General features: G+C 42.0%; 1 protein-coding gene across 3 annotated transcripts in view; it reads left to right on the top strand.

The window, feature by feature from the left end:
* The window catches only part of nav2a (neuron navigator 2a), an 88,056-nt gene that overhangs the window by 49,692 nt on the left and 21,469 nt on the right, over positions 1-16,895 (top strand). For all 3 annotated transcript variants that reach the window (XM_087794329.1, XM_087794327.1, XM_087794328.1), the window contains 4 exons: positions 2,505-2,627; positions 12,835-12,964; positions 15,548-15,854; positions 16,183-16,876. In XM_087794329.1, coding sequence (XP_087650455.1) covers positions 2,505-2,627; positions 12,835-12,964; positions 15,548-15,854; positions 16,183-16,876 — 1,254 coding nt within the window. The remainder of the gene's footprint in view (positions 1-2,504; positions 2,628-12,834; positions 12,965-15,547; positions 15,855-16,182; positions 16,877-16,895) is intronic.

Here is a 16,895-nt window from a genome sequence, read left to right as displayed (position 1 = left end):
GGGTTGGACTATATATGATTAATGTTATTACTGAATTATTTTATCATTACTTGTTGTTTTTTCACATCTCAACTAGTTTACATACAAATCACACACTTTATTGTGTAAGTGCATGTTGTGCCTAAATTTCAAAATTCCTCAAAACAGTTTTAAAGGACAACTAATGTGTTCTCTATTGTATCATCAGTATGTGTCTGATGTAACCTCTCATTCGCTGAGATTTCAGACGGGGATCACTTTTTAAAGTAATACGTTTAAAACATCATCATGATGGGGGACTAACTGCATCTTGGAGAGGAACACTTTAACATTTGAAACATGTGAGTAAGTCAGGTTAGTTGGCTTTTCACAGTAGTTAACCTTTAAATGACGGCAGTTAAAATAATAATAATAATTAATAAGACATTTCATTTAAAAGAGCTTTTCTAAACTATATTTATAACGGACAGTCACAGCTGATGTCAGTCATCTTTGGTGCAAAGAGTGACATTATATACTTTAAATGCCATTTTAATTTCCTGACATTCATCTCAGTTGACCTTGGACTCAAATAGAGGTGACTTCTCTTTCCATGAATTTTAATTCTGATCTGCAAAAAAAAAGGCGCTTCGAAGATTGGTGAGTTCATCCATTAGACTCCACTTTGCTCTTTTCACTTTCAGCCCATATTGTCTATTGACCCTCGTCTCCCGGCTCCAGAGCTCGGGGGTACGCTGCCTGAACATTCCCTCCGCCCTCCCACTTCCACCCCCACATCCCTCCCTCACCTTCAGCTCGGAGACCAAACCTCCGGGCAGGAGGGGGAAGCCAGTGTAGCTGACTGGAGACAGACTGACAGACAGACAGACAGACAGACGGAGAGAGAGAGTCAAAGAGAGAGAGACAGACGGAGAGAGTCTGCATACCAACACAGAGCTCACACACTCTCCAGTGATCCCAACTGTCACTATGACGCTGTAATCGCTGATATTCTCTCAACTGAGCCGATAACAGACAGTAGCCGGTCTGTGGACGTCTTTTTTTCTTTTCATCTGCTGGACTCACCTGGACGTTTGTTTTTGCTGACTAGTCATGTTTGAAGCTGAAAGGTAAACCTCTCTGTAAAAGCATGTGTTTGCACTGTCGATGACCTGCTCCGTCAGTGGTTTATATCTGACTTTTATTTGTCAAAACCTGTGTCAACTCCTCCTGACTGGCCTATAAACAGTCCTGCTCGGGCTTGTTTCTGCAGCCAGAGGCAGTTACAGGTTAACAGACATCAGCCGCAGACGCTGCTTCATTGAGTGGAGGTCAGAGAACAGAGTGAAGGTCTTAGCGACAGCGTTCCCTCCAGTCGTGTTAAATACTTTCATCTGTTCCTAACCTCATGACTTCATATTTAGATCCAGTTTCTGGCTGCTAGTGTTACTCAGTGTTCTTTAAAAGCAGTAAAAAAAAAAGTAGAATTATTTCTTAGCCAATTGATCTTATGTAGGATTTTTTTAAATACTGAGTTAAATATGAGGGGGGTTCTTATGTTTTAAAAATACAAGATTATTTTTTATTATCAGCAGTAAACGCTTTATCGGCAAAGAATGTTCACAATATACAAGGAATTTTTTTCCAGCTGTCTTTAGGATTTTTTTCAAACCTAAGATTGAAATAGTAATTAAAATAAGATCGAAATATAATAAAACAATAAACAAAAACATGTAAACTAGTACAAGAACTTTCTAATACTATTGTTATGAAGAATATATGTTTGAAAAAGCGGAGAGAAGTCCAGACAAACACATGTTTCAGTGATGTTCTGCTCCATATTGTCTCTCAGAAGTTAAGGAATGGTCGGCATTAAAAAACCAAATGTTCTACAGAAGGTTTCTTTGTAGTGCGGTTATGTTCTCCACGAGGTCTCCCCGGCTATTATTCCTCGCCCTGATATAAACCTGTGAGCTAAAACAACATGTGTCCACCAGAATGTGTCTCAGACCTGCAGCTCAGGTGCTCTCACAAAGGCCTCGCTGTTCTGCCTTTTTACTGTAAATATGTTTTTTTTTAAAACGCTACAGTGTGTGTGCCTCAGATCTCCTCTGAGATAACACAGACGCTTTTTGTGGAGAGCACCTCGCCAGAAGTGTTTTTCTCCTCACTTAGAGGCAACATTGCACAGAACATAATATTTAGTGTCAAAGCATTTGAATCTTGGGGGTTTTGTGTGGGAATTTGTTTTCACAGCATCAACGTCAGACTGTAACGGCTGCGACAGTCAACTCCCACCAACTGTAAATCATTTCTTCAAATTCAATTTTCCACCACCAATAACACGTAGGGGAGTATTTTTAGACGGACTTAAGCCTCATGTCAGTCAACGTACAGCAGCACCGAGCAGATGGAGCCGTAATTCACCAGTGTTGTTGACTTGAACTGAACTTTTCCTTCGGTGATGGATGTGAATTCGCTTTCAGACGAGCAGGAGGAGTGTCGAATAAATCCTGCTCATCCAATCTTGTGTTTTTCTTCTTCAGCTACATGACGGATGGAGGGTTAGGCCTGTACACACGCCGCCTCAACCGCCTTCCTGACAGCATGGCGGCCGTCAGAGAGACGCTGCATCGGAACGCCACGTCCGGACAAGGAGATGCGGACAGGTCAGTTTCAAATGTTTGTCATCTTATATTACACCACGTGGAACTCTTGTCTTATGTGTCATGATCTTTCAAAGTATATCTTTTAACTGCCTACTGTTTTTGATTGTTAAAGTGCTTTTTAACCCTGGTCTAGAAAGGCGCTTTACAAATAACTATTACTTACTTACTTACACATGGGGTAAAAACTTGAACTATAAATCTGGCCTAAAATTTCAGCGTAAAACCTGAGAGCTTGTTGGGTGATCACATCTGGGGACACCCTGGAAAGGACGCCAGTGCACAACAGAGCACATACAGACAAATAGACTCACACCATCTCAAGTATTCTTGGCTAATTGAAGCATTGTTATCAATAAAGATAACAACAACATTTATGTATAATGTGTTATCCATGTATTGGTTGCTATGGGTACTCATTTTGAAACCTAAAAACAGGAACTTGATCATTTATAAAAAATAAAAAAGTAAAAGTAGAAATAAGGAAAGTGAACAATCTCTGGTCAATGTTTATTTTATCTATCCAACTAGTGGCCCAGGGGCCGAATCTGGCTCGCCAAGTTATTCTGCATGACCTGCAAGAACCTGCTCTTGTTGGCTCACATTTAAATATATTCAATGACAAAACAAGTATCTTGAGCTTCTGCTAAAATGTTCGACTGTAGAAAATGATTGTCAATTACGAATCCAGAAACTGTAAAATATATAGTGGCAATGCATTTCATGAATAACATAAAAAAAACATCTTCTTTTCCTCATAATTATTAAATATTTCATCACTTAAATGGTTGACATCTTTTCTTTTTAACATCACATTCTTCATTCTACCTTTGGCATTGAAATAGTACGTACATTTGTGTGTGTGCACCTCATGGTCCGTCCTCGTGTGGGTTCTTTCTCAAGAGTCTTTGTCCTGTCGCTGAGATGAAGAGGGATGTGATTCAAGTGGCAGATATGGATGGAGGCCCCACTGAGGCCCACAGATTGGTGGAGATGGAGAGCGGAGGGGGTGGAATTGAGTTAACATGGAAAAGAGATTCCAGGATTGAATGAAGGAAGGAATAGGTGCATCCTGAACGAGTCCAGTGTTCAGTTCAATTAACATGATCAACACGGTTCGTTTGTTTGTACGAGTCGGTAAATATTGACTCTTCCTTCCTCTAACAAACAGAACCTGCTGAGAGCTAAAGCCAGAATTAACTTGTTGACGTTTAAAGCACTTGAGTCAGCGACTTCTGTATCTCTTCAGGTGTTTTTCATTTCCTGTCCTCTTTTGACTTTTGACCTCTGACCCGTCAGCCGCCTTTATACGCAGCTTGTGCTCAGGTTTACGCGTCTGAGTGAGTCTCCCGCCGCCCCGAGGTGAGGCTCAACATAAACTGTCCCGTCGCTCACCTTTCATCGCGTCGCTCTTATCTTCCCCCTGCACTCATCCTCAGATTTGTTCTCAGACTTCAGAGGTAGAGGCTGGAATTATGAGATAAAAGTTGGGGGATTTTTCCTCTCCTATGATTTCCCTCTCAAATCTCTGAGCCGTAAACGACCAAATGTTATGTTTAGGTGTTTTTTTAAGATTAATAACAGAGCGCATAATCCAGACTTCTCTTTCAAAGTGCTTCACTGAACTGTAGACGCTTGAATACAGATGTGACTCAAAAACAATTTCTTTGGACAGAAACACTGAGTGGAACCACATCTGTTCAATATTTATTTTTTTATAAATGATTATTGTTTCAACTTGAACTTCTTTTTCTTTCTTTGTTCATAACATATTTGTTTTGTGATAATGTATAAAAAGTTAGTAGAGTTTTTTTGTTTCATTTTGACATCTTGAGTTGTGATCATGAGATGGTTCTGCAGGTATGGAACAGAGACAATGTTTTTTTTTGTTAAAAAGACAAAAGATTATTGGAAAGGAAAGAAGCTGCTGATGTTCTTCCTCAACCACACCTTTCCCTCCCCTGAAGGAACGTCTTGTTGCAGTTTAATTATCACAGCAGACACACTTGATTGCATAATAAACGGATTGCAACAGCGCCGCAGGGCGCCGGTGGATCCTGTTTCTAAAAGAGGTAGTTGTGAAGTGAACAGGTGTAACAGGGTTGCTGCTCCCTCGCCAAGTCCTGCGGTGAGTTGGAAGTCTGGACTGGAGATGTTTGCTCACTAGGAGTGGAGCCTGTCTATAAATGTGTTTTATGTCCACTTTCTTGACAACGTCGAGGCTTCAGGATGAAGGGGGGGGGGGAGCAGAAACCTTGTGACCTCTGGTCTTGAAGGTGGCGAGCTTCAAAGGATCGGGGTTCATGCTGAGGAATGTTTGAAAAACCCCTTTGAGCCGGAGCGCTAAACCCTCCAGATCAAACCAAAAGTGGGCTAATGAGGAGTGTAAAAAAGGGGGCCGCTACGAAAACATCTGATATCAGAGTTTGTTCACATAATATGGTAACGGTGTCGGCTCATATCAGCTGATCAGCTGATAGCGATCAGTGACGCTCGGGTGACTCCGTGAAAACGAGTCTAACCATGTGAAGAGCTGACGGTGGAAGCCGAGCCGAAGCCGACACCTCGCCCGGGACGACACGGAGCTGAGTCAATAGACGGAGACAATGGAGAATAGAGTTGATCCTGTGTGTGTGTGTTTATCTCTGACACATGAGCGAGAGGAAGCAATCCATAACAGCCCATGCTCTGATTTGAATCCTCTTTGTTGCCGCAGACAATAGCCAGTCTTTGTGCTGGCGAACCTCTGAATGTTAAATTAGAGACCCCCCACCAGAACGTGGTTTCTTGCTGAGCTGCGCAAGATATCATCTCGCTGAAGCAAATGAGAAGGCGACACGAAGAGCGGCGTGGGCGCCACACAGCTCGCCGTGGACGGGATGATTTACGCCTCACATGATGAGCTGTAAATCAGAGAGAAGTAGCAGCATGGTGGCGAGAGGATCAAATGACTTCCCTCATGCTTGTGTAACACAACGTTGACGTGAAGATGATCTCTCTAAACAGATCAACGGCAGTTGATGCAAAATTATTCAAAGTAGGAGAACTCAATATTTGGCTTTAAAGTCATCAAAGAATGTTTGTGTATGGAGGTAGAGTTGTGTCTTTATTGTTTTCCAAGTCAATTCATTTGATTCAAAAACTCCCAAGAAAATGACTTCAATAAAAAAGATGTTTCAATCAAGAAAAATATTTTAAATCCTAAAAATAGTTGCTTCAATCCAAAAATATTTTTGACATATGAAATTCCTTCCATCAAAGACAGTATATTAAAGGAAATAAAAAGTTCCTTTAATCAAAAGAATGTTTTCAATAACAAAAAATGGCAAATTCTATAAAAAAAAAATATTGCTATATTTTCAATCTTTAAAAAGTAGCTTCAATCAAAAGATTATTTTAGATGTAAATAAAAAAGAAGTGAATGTAAAGAATGAAGTGTTTGAACTCTTTTTGATTGTTTTTTTGTATTACAAAATTCTACCTATATCCACATTATAGGTAGAATGTTTGTTTCTCAATTATTCAAATCCCCAAAAAAATTTGAATAATAAAGAAACAAATCTATCTCCTATCTTCCGTGTGAGCTGATGTTATATTACGCAACAGCAAGTTTAATTTCCAAAAACATGACTGAAGGATAATGTCTGAACAGACCATGTTTGTTATCCTGAGTCACGAGGGTTAGTCGTGTATCACGGTGACTCTTTAACCAGGAGGCCGTGAGGTCATGTTGAGATGTTGTACTCACTCACCTTTCAAGCCCTGGTTCAAGTGTCCTGTCTGGACTTGAGCTGCTTGATTTTGGCCTCAGGTGGAGTAACACAGTCTACAGGCACAACTCACAACACCTGGTGCTCCACCTGTCTCCCCTCTACCCGCCCGTCCCCCTCGTGCCCTCCTTCACCTGATCCCCTTTTTCTGCTCAGTGAAGGTTATTGTTCTGCTTCAGGCCCTTCAGTAATAGTCGGTCTATAAGTTCACTCCCTCGGCTCTAGTCTTAACAACCAGGAGAATCCTCTTGATAATGATCCAGGGAACATGTTTTACTTTGCACCGACACTCCTGGTCGGGCCTGTCCTGCCCGGAGACACGGAGGAGCTGATGACAGCTGCTGAATCAGAACCTTCCCAGTAGTAACCGTGATCAGAGCCGGGGTGCGCTTCCATGTGGACTCTTGGAATACCAGGAGCGCTTCCTTATATCTCTCTTATTTTAACTAATAATGTTGTTTTATTATGCTCTGTTTGTTCACAGTTTAACTTGAGCTCTAATCAAAGTTTTCTCATAAATCTTACAAAAGTATGATACACTTTTATGACCAGTTAATATGAAATCTTTGATTATGTGAGAAATATTTTGTCAGATTTAAGTTTTAAATATAAACATATATAGAAAAACACTTTAAAATCTCCACAAATACTTTCCTATTTATTTATCCGTGTGTATAAATCTAGTAAAGCTACTTTTTCATTTTTGTTATCCATACTGTTGTTGCTACACTTTGTTATTAATGAGGTTTTAATTGTAATTATCCATTATACAAACTGTGAAAAATTACTCAAAAATAGATTCTATGAAATGTACTGTATGTATAAAAATATGTTGAAGATTTTTAGTTTTGCTGATATTTTTTACCATCTGGTTCCATGGAAAATGAGGAGAGTTCCAGCCAACTTCCTTTTTATTGAGTCTCACAATATTTAATGCTTAAAAATGAATTATGTTTTATAATTAATAATAAATGTAGGGTAAAAATGGGCTTTTCTAGATGTTTATAATCCCTTGACAAGGGAAAAAACGACCAATGATTCTTAATTCTGCAATCATAACTATGTTAGTTCATGTTGCAAAAGATACAGTATCCGAATTCCATATTTCAACCCTTTCGTTTATCATGTCACTCATTATTTTAAGATAAGATAAACCTTAATTCGTCCCACAGGCGACAACAAACCCTTAAGCAGCGTCTTATAAGGTCTGATGTCGGGAAGCAAACGCACAAATAGTGAGTGAGTTGTGGTGACCATGGTAAGACTGTGAAGCTGCCTCACAATAGCAGTAGATCACGCTTCTAATTATGCAGACGCACCACAAATGAGTTTCATTCTAGAGCCGAGGCGACAATAGACTTGTTTGCGAGCTCTGTGTATTCAGGGAGTTTGTCTGCAGGCATGTGAGAAATTCCAAGATTCAGTGCTCCGTCCGAGTGGTGCGCAGCTCCGTGCACGAGGTCGACGGTGCGTGCCACATGTGTGAAAACTTTGGTGCGTTTCCCGACAGATCCGGGTCAGTCGGCTCTGATATAAAGCAGAGTGTTGACACATCAAACAAGGAGAGAGAGAGGGAGCTCTTGTGAAAGAGAGGAAACCAACAGCTTTGTAGATTCCTTGACTGCACATTTCAAATGTTTTCCCAAAGAGACAATAGCCGCCAATACAAGAGAGACATTCCAGAGTGTCCAGTCTCGTCCTGTCATTTCTCGTCCGTGCAGGGACAGCTGTATCATTTTCGTACCACACGCCTCCTGGTCGCTGGCCCGGAATGTGCAGAGTCCTGGACCAACTGCTCCTGAGAGCCTCTTGACCTGCTCACTCATTTAGGTCATTGTTTCTCAACAATTGACCTTAATAATCAAGTCACGCTTTCTCAACAATCTAATGTTGTAGGAAGAGGGTGAGAATTGTTATTATTGATAAATATCAACCATAAGGCGAGTGTTCAGGCTGCTCTTATGTTTTCATTAGGAGGAAAATGAATTCAAGGTCCAGAAAGAGAAGGAATAACCCATTAGAGGTGGAAATAAAACTACACAATTTCTCATTGAAAAACTAAATCTCACTCGAATCATTGCGGTTTGATGACTTTCCATGTTTTTCCCTGTGCCAGACATCATGAAATCTAACCATCTCATTGTCTAACTTTAAGAACAATCATGGTCAAAAACACCGCAAGACCTCCATCTCAACCTTTAAACCACGTGTTGCTTGCAGAACCGAATGTAGCGGCAGAAAGAACAAATTTTTACAAACCACATCTTTATCATTACTTTCCCTTCACGGCATTATATTGTATCCTGACAGCTAAATGAGTGGCCCCAGTTATGTTCTATCGTTCCTCCTCAGTTACCACTTTGCAATCATCATTAGAATTTATGACTGCGTCTATAAATCAGTGAACAATTCACTCGCTAAATACCAGCTTCAGCTTCCATTGACGATCCTGGTTGAGGAAGAAAACTCAGGATAAATGTTCTTGTTTTAATGACTCGAAAGTCAATGACTTTTTAAATGATTACTTTTCTTATTGCTGTTCTAATCTAAGGGTGCCTTTCATTGCCAGTGTGATAAAAACTCGATATGGATTTCTCAGAAAAAACACCAATAAGTGGCAAAAGGAAAATCGGATTAATTTGTTATTTGATAGCAAATGTTCTTTTCCATGGTATTTTTTTTTTAAGAAAACAGATCAGAGTGGACATTTACAAAAGCTAAAAAATGAAGATCAATATTTGTACTATGTAATTTTCTTTTTTTTTGGAATTGATCTTTTAAAATTGGTGTAGAATTGTTTTTTTTTCAGGAACTGGAAATCGAAGTGAAATAATTGGTATCAGTATCGGTATTTAATCTCTCGATTGATAACAAGCCCTACAACAGTAATTCAATTCTTCTGCTGTCAGTCTCTGCTTATCTTGCCTTTAAATATACATTTAAAAAAAGATATTGTGCCAGTGAGACAACAACTAAAAAATAACTACATGCCTGCACAACAGTATCATTGGTAATGATGGCAACATGGTTATTAGAAACATTCGACTTATTTAAGTGTTTTAAGCTCTTGTGGGCCACAGACTAAGCAAATGCTAAGATGCTAGTTAATCCTACCCAGTGCTCCGGATATGTGGAGTAAATGAGAAAGTAGGTAAAGTCACATCAGGCCTCTTGGAAAACATAAACTTGTAAGCAACTACACAACCCTGTGAAGCCAGTGTTTATATTGAGAGCATGTACTGGTGCAACGTCACAGTTCTATGAAGTCGTTTTGGCTGTTTTGGATCCCGGTAGTCGGAGGAAATCCCCTCACTTCTGCTCCGCCGCTCTGTTGTGGTTGTCATGTCTGTGTGTATGTATCTGCGGCAGATCCTGTGAGCATGTGCCAGAATCAGACGTGGTTAAGTTGCTCTGTGAGCATGCATGCGTGCCCTCCTAGTGTGTGTGTATGTGTGTGTTTGTGTGTATGTGTGTGTGTGTGTGTGTGTGTCAGGAGTACACCGGGGTTGGCGAGTTGACCACAGCCCCTAGAGACACACACAAGACAAACTAAACAAACTGTGTTCTCAGGACACATCCAGACACTCCCATTGGCTGACCCATGACGGAGCATTTTTTCAATTGTCCCCCGGCTCCGCCCACTCTTTGCTTCCCTTTTTAAGGTTCACATTTTCACCTTTGACCCCACTGTGGAAATGGACAGCTCTGTCAGAGGACATGGTGAGAGACGAGGTGCCTCTTTGGAATTTGTTCATGTGGGTCAATTTACCGGTAGTGTCTCTCCGGAACAGACCTGAGAAAAGGTGAGGCCCTGGGGCCACATGTGGCCCTTTGACTGGATTCATGTGGCCCACGTGAGGTTTAAAGATCATGTGTAAAAAGAAAAGAAAAGAAAAACAGAAGGTTGCATTAAGTAGTTATTAAAGTTTAGGTAAAACAACTTTCTCTTTAGTAAAACTTTTACTTATTTTCCTTACACAACTTAAAAAAAACAAATTAAATGTTTTTTAACCTATTTTTTCACCTGGCGGGAGTGACCTTCCATGATAGTTTTTTATACACATATACATAATACCGAATACTACATATATATGGAAAATAGGCTCTATATATGTTTTTTTGTTAAAATGATTGATTTTTCATGTACAATAGAGGAGTAATTTGAGCAAATTTAGAATGTTTTTATACTTTTCTGTCCTTTTGCGTGATGGCCCTTCAAAACTATATTTATGTGGCCCCTGCGAGGTTTAAAGATCATGTAGAAACTAACAGTTGTATTATGTACTAGTTATTACTAGTGTCTAAATACCACTATATAGTTTTTTTGGGTATACACACAAAACTTTTGGTTAAAAAAACTGACTCCAGAAAAAGATAATTTAATGGTTGCGTTAAAGTGTAGATAAAACAACTTCCTCTTTAGTACAACTTTTAGGTATTTTCTTTACCAAACTTTTTTTTTCAAATTCCCAACCATCTATATTTTTCCTTACCTAGTAGGAGTGAGTGGGGTTACATGATTTTTATATTTTATATTGTACAATAAATCTTTTCAGCCCTTTTATTTTTGGTTGGAGGGCCCCTCAAAACAGCCTGTGTATAAAATGTGGCGCTTCAGTAAAAAGTAATTTCCCACCACTGCTCTTCAACATGTTAATATAAAAGTTTTTTCGGAGGTGAACGTCCACACGTGGAAAAACCTTGATAATCTCATTTGGCTCTGCAGTGATGATGTATTAGCCTGTGGTCTCGCCGGCTCATGGGTTGGCACCCACTTCCGCACGGGGGCAGTTTGCGGTGGGTGTCCCCGTCTTGTACGAGCGGCCGCTAAAAGGGCCCCGGTAGTTGTTAACAGGCGGGTTGCTGTGCCAGCGGGAGGCTGTGGGCCGGGCCGCGGCTCTACGCCTGATCTCTAATTAGCTCTGGCCTGTCAGCCACTCAGGGTGGATCTGTCTGGGAAATTGCAGTCTTGCGCACACGCTCCAGCAACACCGAGATGAGCAGCGCACTCCGCTCCCAGCCTGTGATCATGTGGTCTCCACTTGTGTTCGCCCCGTCTGATTTCCGTCGGGGCTTATTTAGGGCTCGGGGTGTGTTTTATTTAGTGCGCCGCATTAGTGGTTCCGCAGCAGTGAAGTGGTTAACGGTCCTGGGGGAGGCTCGTGTTACCATCAACAGGGCAGGTCCTTCCCTCGCCCCCCCCCCCCCCCTGAAAGTCTCTCTCGGCTCGTCCAGGGAGACAAACAGTGCCCGGGGGATGAAGCATCAGTTTGGGGAGTGACAAAGGAGCCTGCACTAGGAACCCAGCCAAGGTTCAAGGGAGGGAGAAGAGAGTCGGAGAGAGAGAGAGAGGGAGTTGGAAACATTCGTCTTTTGTGAGAGCTCTCAGCAGCATGGAGTCATGAAACTCTCGGTCCAGCTCGCCGTCTTCTCGCCGCGCTCTGGTTCCCTTAGCAACGCTGGCACCGGGACCAGGTACATGTGTGTGTGTGTGTGTGTGTGTGTGTGTGTGTGTGTGTACAATTGAAAGTCATCTTTTCAGCTCTTTTATTTAACTACTTTTTGGTGGGCGTTTTTACCTTTGTGTGCTGTTGATGTGCTGTAACTTTGCAACTTGGTCTCCACATGTTAGATTGATTTAATCGACTGCTGTTTCAAAGATGATCGATCAGTTTTATTCATGAATTCAGACAGATTTGTTCACATATTAGTGTCACCATAATACCTCAGAATGTGCTGCTAGATAAATTGTTTGGTGCTTTTTTTTTTGGTAGTTAATTATGACCAATAAACCGCACAAGAATTTGTAATTGTTTTATTTGGCGTGCGTTTTCATTTCTCCGTGTCAAGAACACGTCTTGGCTGACGTGTGTTTGACAGGCTGGAGCGGAGCACAATAGTTTGACTGTGTTTGTTCCTGGTTGCAGCCAACACTGAGCCCAATCACCAATAGCCTCCCTCGGCTCCTTTCACAGAATTGTTTGCCAAGCAGCCAGTTTTACTTCCTTCCTCGCTTCCAATACACTCTGGCATGAAGGCAAACACGCACGCATGCTCATATTTACCAATAATGAAACGTTTCCTGCGTTAGCTTCCAGCCTGTCTGCTTGGGCGGCTTTGTTTGAACAAGTCACCCCACGAATGGTTGCGCACAAAAGCGTCATGATCACCATGATGTCACCCCTCACCACCAGCCTTTGTTCATGTGATAGACGCTCCTTTTCAACTTGTGTGTTTGGTGCGAGCGAGCGAGCGCCGGTTTCATCTGAACAGAAGTCGTCTCAAATGAAGAGTGAAGGATGAAAGACACATCATGCTGCTGCTGCTGCTGCTTCAAGATTCTTCTGGGGTTTTCTTTTGGCCTCCGCGACCTTTCTGACTCAACCATGTTTTCTCCGACTGAGTTAACTGACGTGTTTCTTCTCGGTTTTTCCGACCAGTTGGGACGACAGCAGCTCTGTGAGCAGCGGCATCAGCGACAACATCGACACCGATGACATCAACACAAGCTCCTCCATCTCGTCCTACGCAAACACACCAGCAGCTCAACGCAAAGGCCTGAAAACACAGGTAATACCTGCTGGTATTCTTCTTTTTTTTTGGTATGGTATTCTTCTTGTTGCTCCCAGAGTTGAGAACAGACATTTTTTATAAAAAGTGATAAAACAGGGGAAAGCCTTTGAGACAAAGTTAATATTTAATTATCAATATTTATCAGAGACACTGCCAAAGTGCATGCTGGGGGCTCTGACTGTTACACAGTCAGAAAAAAAAATCCTTTTGGTTTTTCAATTATTTTTTTTAATTAGCTTTACATTTTTATGCCTTTAACTTTAAATTAGTGGTTTAATTTATCATTTGTATAACTTATTGTTTTGCAGATTTATACTTCTTATTTTCAGTTTAGTTTTTTTATCCCTTTAGAAAAAAACAAATTTTAAATAAAGTTATTTTTAATTTTTTGTTATGGTTTCGAAAAGGTCTATTCAACTGCCCTTTAAGCAATTGCGGATATGAAAATCTGCTTGAACTGAAAACCGTACAGCAAGTCATTCCAAAACTTTGTGGTTAATGCCTTGTTTTACCATCGGTTGAGGATCTCCAGATGAGTTAATGCATCGTGGCCCTAAAGAACACAAAACAAAACAGATTTAATGATGATAAACAGAAAAATATCGACTCAAGGCAAATGCTCAGGACATTCCCACGGGCCTTTTGTGTCAGATGTCTGGCCTGTCAACAAGAAAGATAACACGAGGAGACACTAAGCTCTTGCTATTTAAATACATAAGTGCTCAATGAGTTCTAACATTGTGTGGCGGAATTGGTAATAGACAAGCTGGTAATCATTTCAAGAATTGGGCCCTTAGGAATATTTAAATAAAATATATGAAAGAATGACATTTTTTTAAATTGGTGTTTTTCTTGTTGATATTCTGAGATAAAGCATGTATTTATTTTTATATAGTTTTTTATATTTGTTTACACTTTTCCATCTTTTTAAGGATACTTCTTGTCAACCCTTCTTTATTTTGGGTTGACGCCCCCTACATCAATAACGTGGCCCCTGAAGAAATGTGATTGCATTAGATTCAGTTCTATACCTTGACATTCTCACAGAATTCCTCCTCAGACGTGCAGGTCTGGGAGGTTGGTGGTGTTGACTCTGGCCCAGAATCATTAAACAGTGATTAGGAGTCTGGGACGATAAGAAAAGTGATCGCTGGGATGATAATATTGCCACTTGACTCACTGACATGCCAGACAAACAGACTATTGTAGCCGATGTGGGGCAGGTCTTTATTGCTGCCGAGGTCAAGGTGCTGAAGGAAAAACAAAGAGGCTCAGACCATGTTAATATGGAGGGTAATAACATACACTGGCTGTGCATTCCTGCTCTTTCCCAGGCCACTGCACAAGTTGGCTAAAAGCAGCTGCCAGTGCTTAAACAACTGTAATTTACACTCTTGGACAGAAGTAGCAAATTCTTGACCAAAGGTAGGAGGACGTATGAAGTGTTCTCGTGGATTCAGGCACAAGCGAGATTGCAAAGTTATGATGTGAGACTTGTGTGTTTTTCCTTGAACCAGATGAACCTGCACTGTTATCATAATGAGTCCATCATTTGACTTGAAAGGGCGGCTCTGAATAACAAACACTCCAGCAGTTTGTTTGAGTTTCACTGTCAGGCACGTGTGAACCTCAAGGCTGGCGGGCAAAGCCAATTAAACATCCTAGTTTTAATTTGGATTATATTTGTCAATTTACTTAGTTTAGTCTTAAGAGAAGAAAAAAGTTTCATTTTGTTTCTTGTTGTTAGTTAAAGACTGATCATGGGAAATGAATGGACTTACTAAACTTGAAGGTTTGACACCAGTGCTCTCGACGACCTGAAGAAACTTGCATGACTTGTGACAATCCTATTAATTATCATTTTAATAAGAATGTTCTTTCTCTCGTAACCTACTTCCCCCGGATGTACTGAGCAGGACGTGGTGTTGATATTAAGACAACAAGGTTATAATTATCCAGCTTCATAGATCCATTAAATTAAATGTACAGTATATACATTTCAAATGACTTCTGTCTGGCATGTTGTATATGCTAAAAATTTACAAATATTAATACCTTATGATACTTATAGTTAAATAATAACTCTTTTTTTATTTTTTTTTATTCATGTTGTAGTAAGAGCAGTGTGTTCTGCTTTATGTATTCTCTAAATGTGCTGATTGTATCTCACTATATTTTAGTTATAACCAATTAAAGTTCATTTTATCTATCAATTATAAAATAATTAAAACGTTATTACACTTCTGAACCACAAACGGACCAAATAATATTAGGCAATAAAAGCATTTTTTCCAATCAAACTTCCTGAGGCGTCTGTTGATGTATTTAAAGGCTTGTGAAATAATTGTGCCGAGGAAATCTGAAAATTGGACTCGCAAAGCCTCTCTCCTGGATTATAGTTTGATTATAGGGGGCTGAGGTTGTAACCAAGACAGCAACTTTGATTTGGAGCTCTGAGAAAGTACAGCGGAGATGTGGCTCGATTCCCAACCATGACGCTCGTGGTCTTTAAATGCGGGGCTACCTCTAATAAAGACGCTTTCTTCAGCTGTCGTAAATCTGGCCGTGTGTGTGTTCCAGCCTGTGACCGATGCGGAGAAGCACTCGGCCTCCTCAGCCTGGTCAGGGGACGAGGTGAAGAGGCCGGACGGGGGGTCGGACAGCGGGGTCAGGATGGAGACGGGCTCCAAGTGGAGCCGCCGCAACACTTCCGACATCTCGGACGAGTCGGACAAGGGCGGATCGGGGAGGAAGACCCCCTCGGTGTCCCAGACTGGCTCCTGGAGGAGAGGCATGAGCACGCAGGTGGGCGTGACATCGCCTCGGACCAAGACCAGCGGCAGCACCGGGTCCAGTGGGTCAGCCTGCCACAAGAGCCACAGTTCAGGTAAGGATGCGAATATTTTAATCCTTTTGGACATCATTACATTTTCGTTGTGACAAGGCACTGTTCGGATTAAACGTGGTCAGGTTTTTACCCCTCGAGCTCCAGTTTATTTCCTGGAGGAAGTAATGTGTGGACAACAGATATACCTTCCGTCCTTAGTCCATCCATCTATAAGCTGATCCACTCATCTATCCATGTACTTTTCCATCCATCCATCTATTTCTCCACAAAGCGCCTCACTGTCTTTAAAGCAGTAGTTTGTTGGGATAACACACTGTTTAACTACCTACAGAGAAATGTTGGATTCTTAACAAAATGTTTTTTTTAGGTAAAACCGATGACGTGAAGGTGTCCGAAAAGGGGCGTCTTTCCCCGCGTCCTAACGGCCTCCACCGCTCGCCCTCCGACGTAGGACGCAGCAGCGGGGACGAGGCCAAGAAGTCGTCGCACACCAGCAGCCGGGCGCTCACGACGAACACGCTCACGCACACGCTCTCGGACTCACAGACCTCACGGACTCCGACCAGCACCTTTGGCTTCAAGAAGCAGGGCTCCGGGCTGGTGACCCTGGTGACCGCCAGCGGGGCCACCATCACCAGCGGCTCGGCGACGTTGGGGAAGATGCCGAAATGCGGCGCACGCTCGCTGACGGCCGGACTGAAGTCCGGAGATTCCGTGTCCATGCTGAGTCACCACGACGACGGATTCCTCCCCATGGGGGCCCGCTCCACCCTGCAGTACCGGAGCCTGCCCCGGCCCGGTCACTCGGGCTCGGTGGCCCGCAACGGCAACCGCTCCTCCACCAGCAGCATCGAGGCGGCCGTGCTGTCCGTCACGTCTCACGGCAAGAACTCCATGGGCTTCGCAAAAACCAACGGTTCCGGAGCGCTGCTGTCCAACCAGACCGACCGGGAGAAGGGCGTCTCAGACATGGACGGTATCAGGAGTGGACTTCTGAGCGGCGGCGCCGCAACGGTTCCTGTGTCTAGGGGACAGCAGGTCGCATCCCCTACACTTCGAAGGTACTAACACACATGACAG

This window comes from Callionymus lyra, chromosome 6 (assembly GCF_982586985.1).
Source record: "Callionymus lyra chromosome 6, fCalLyr1.hap1.1, whole genome shotgun sequence".
In the NCBI taxonomy this organism is placed as follows: domain Eukaryota; kingdom Metazoa; phylum Chordata; class Actinopteri; order Syngnathiformes; family Callionymidae; genus Callionymus; species Callionymus lyra.
The sequence above is the reverse complement of the archived record's forward strand: the minus strand, read 5'-3'. Positions and strand labels throughout refer to the sequence as shown.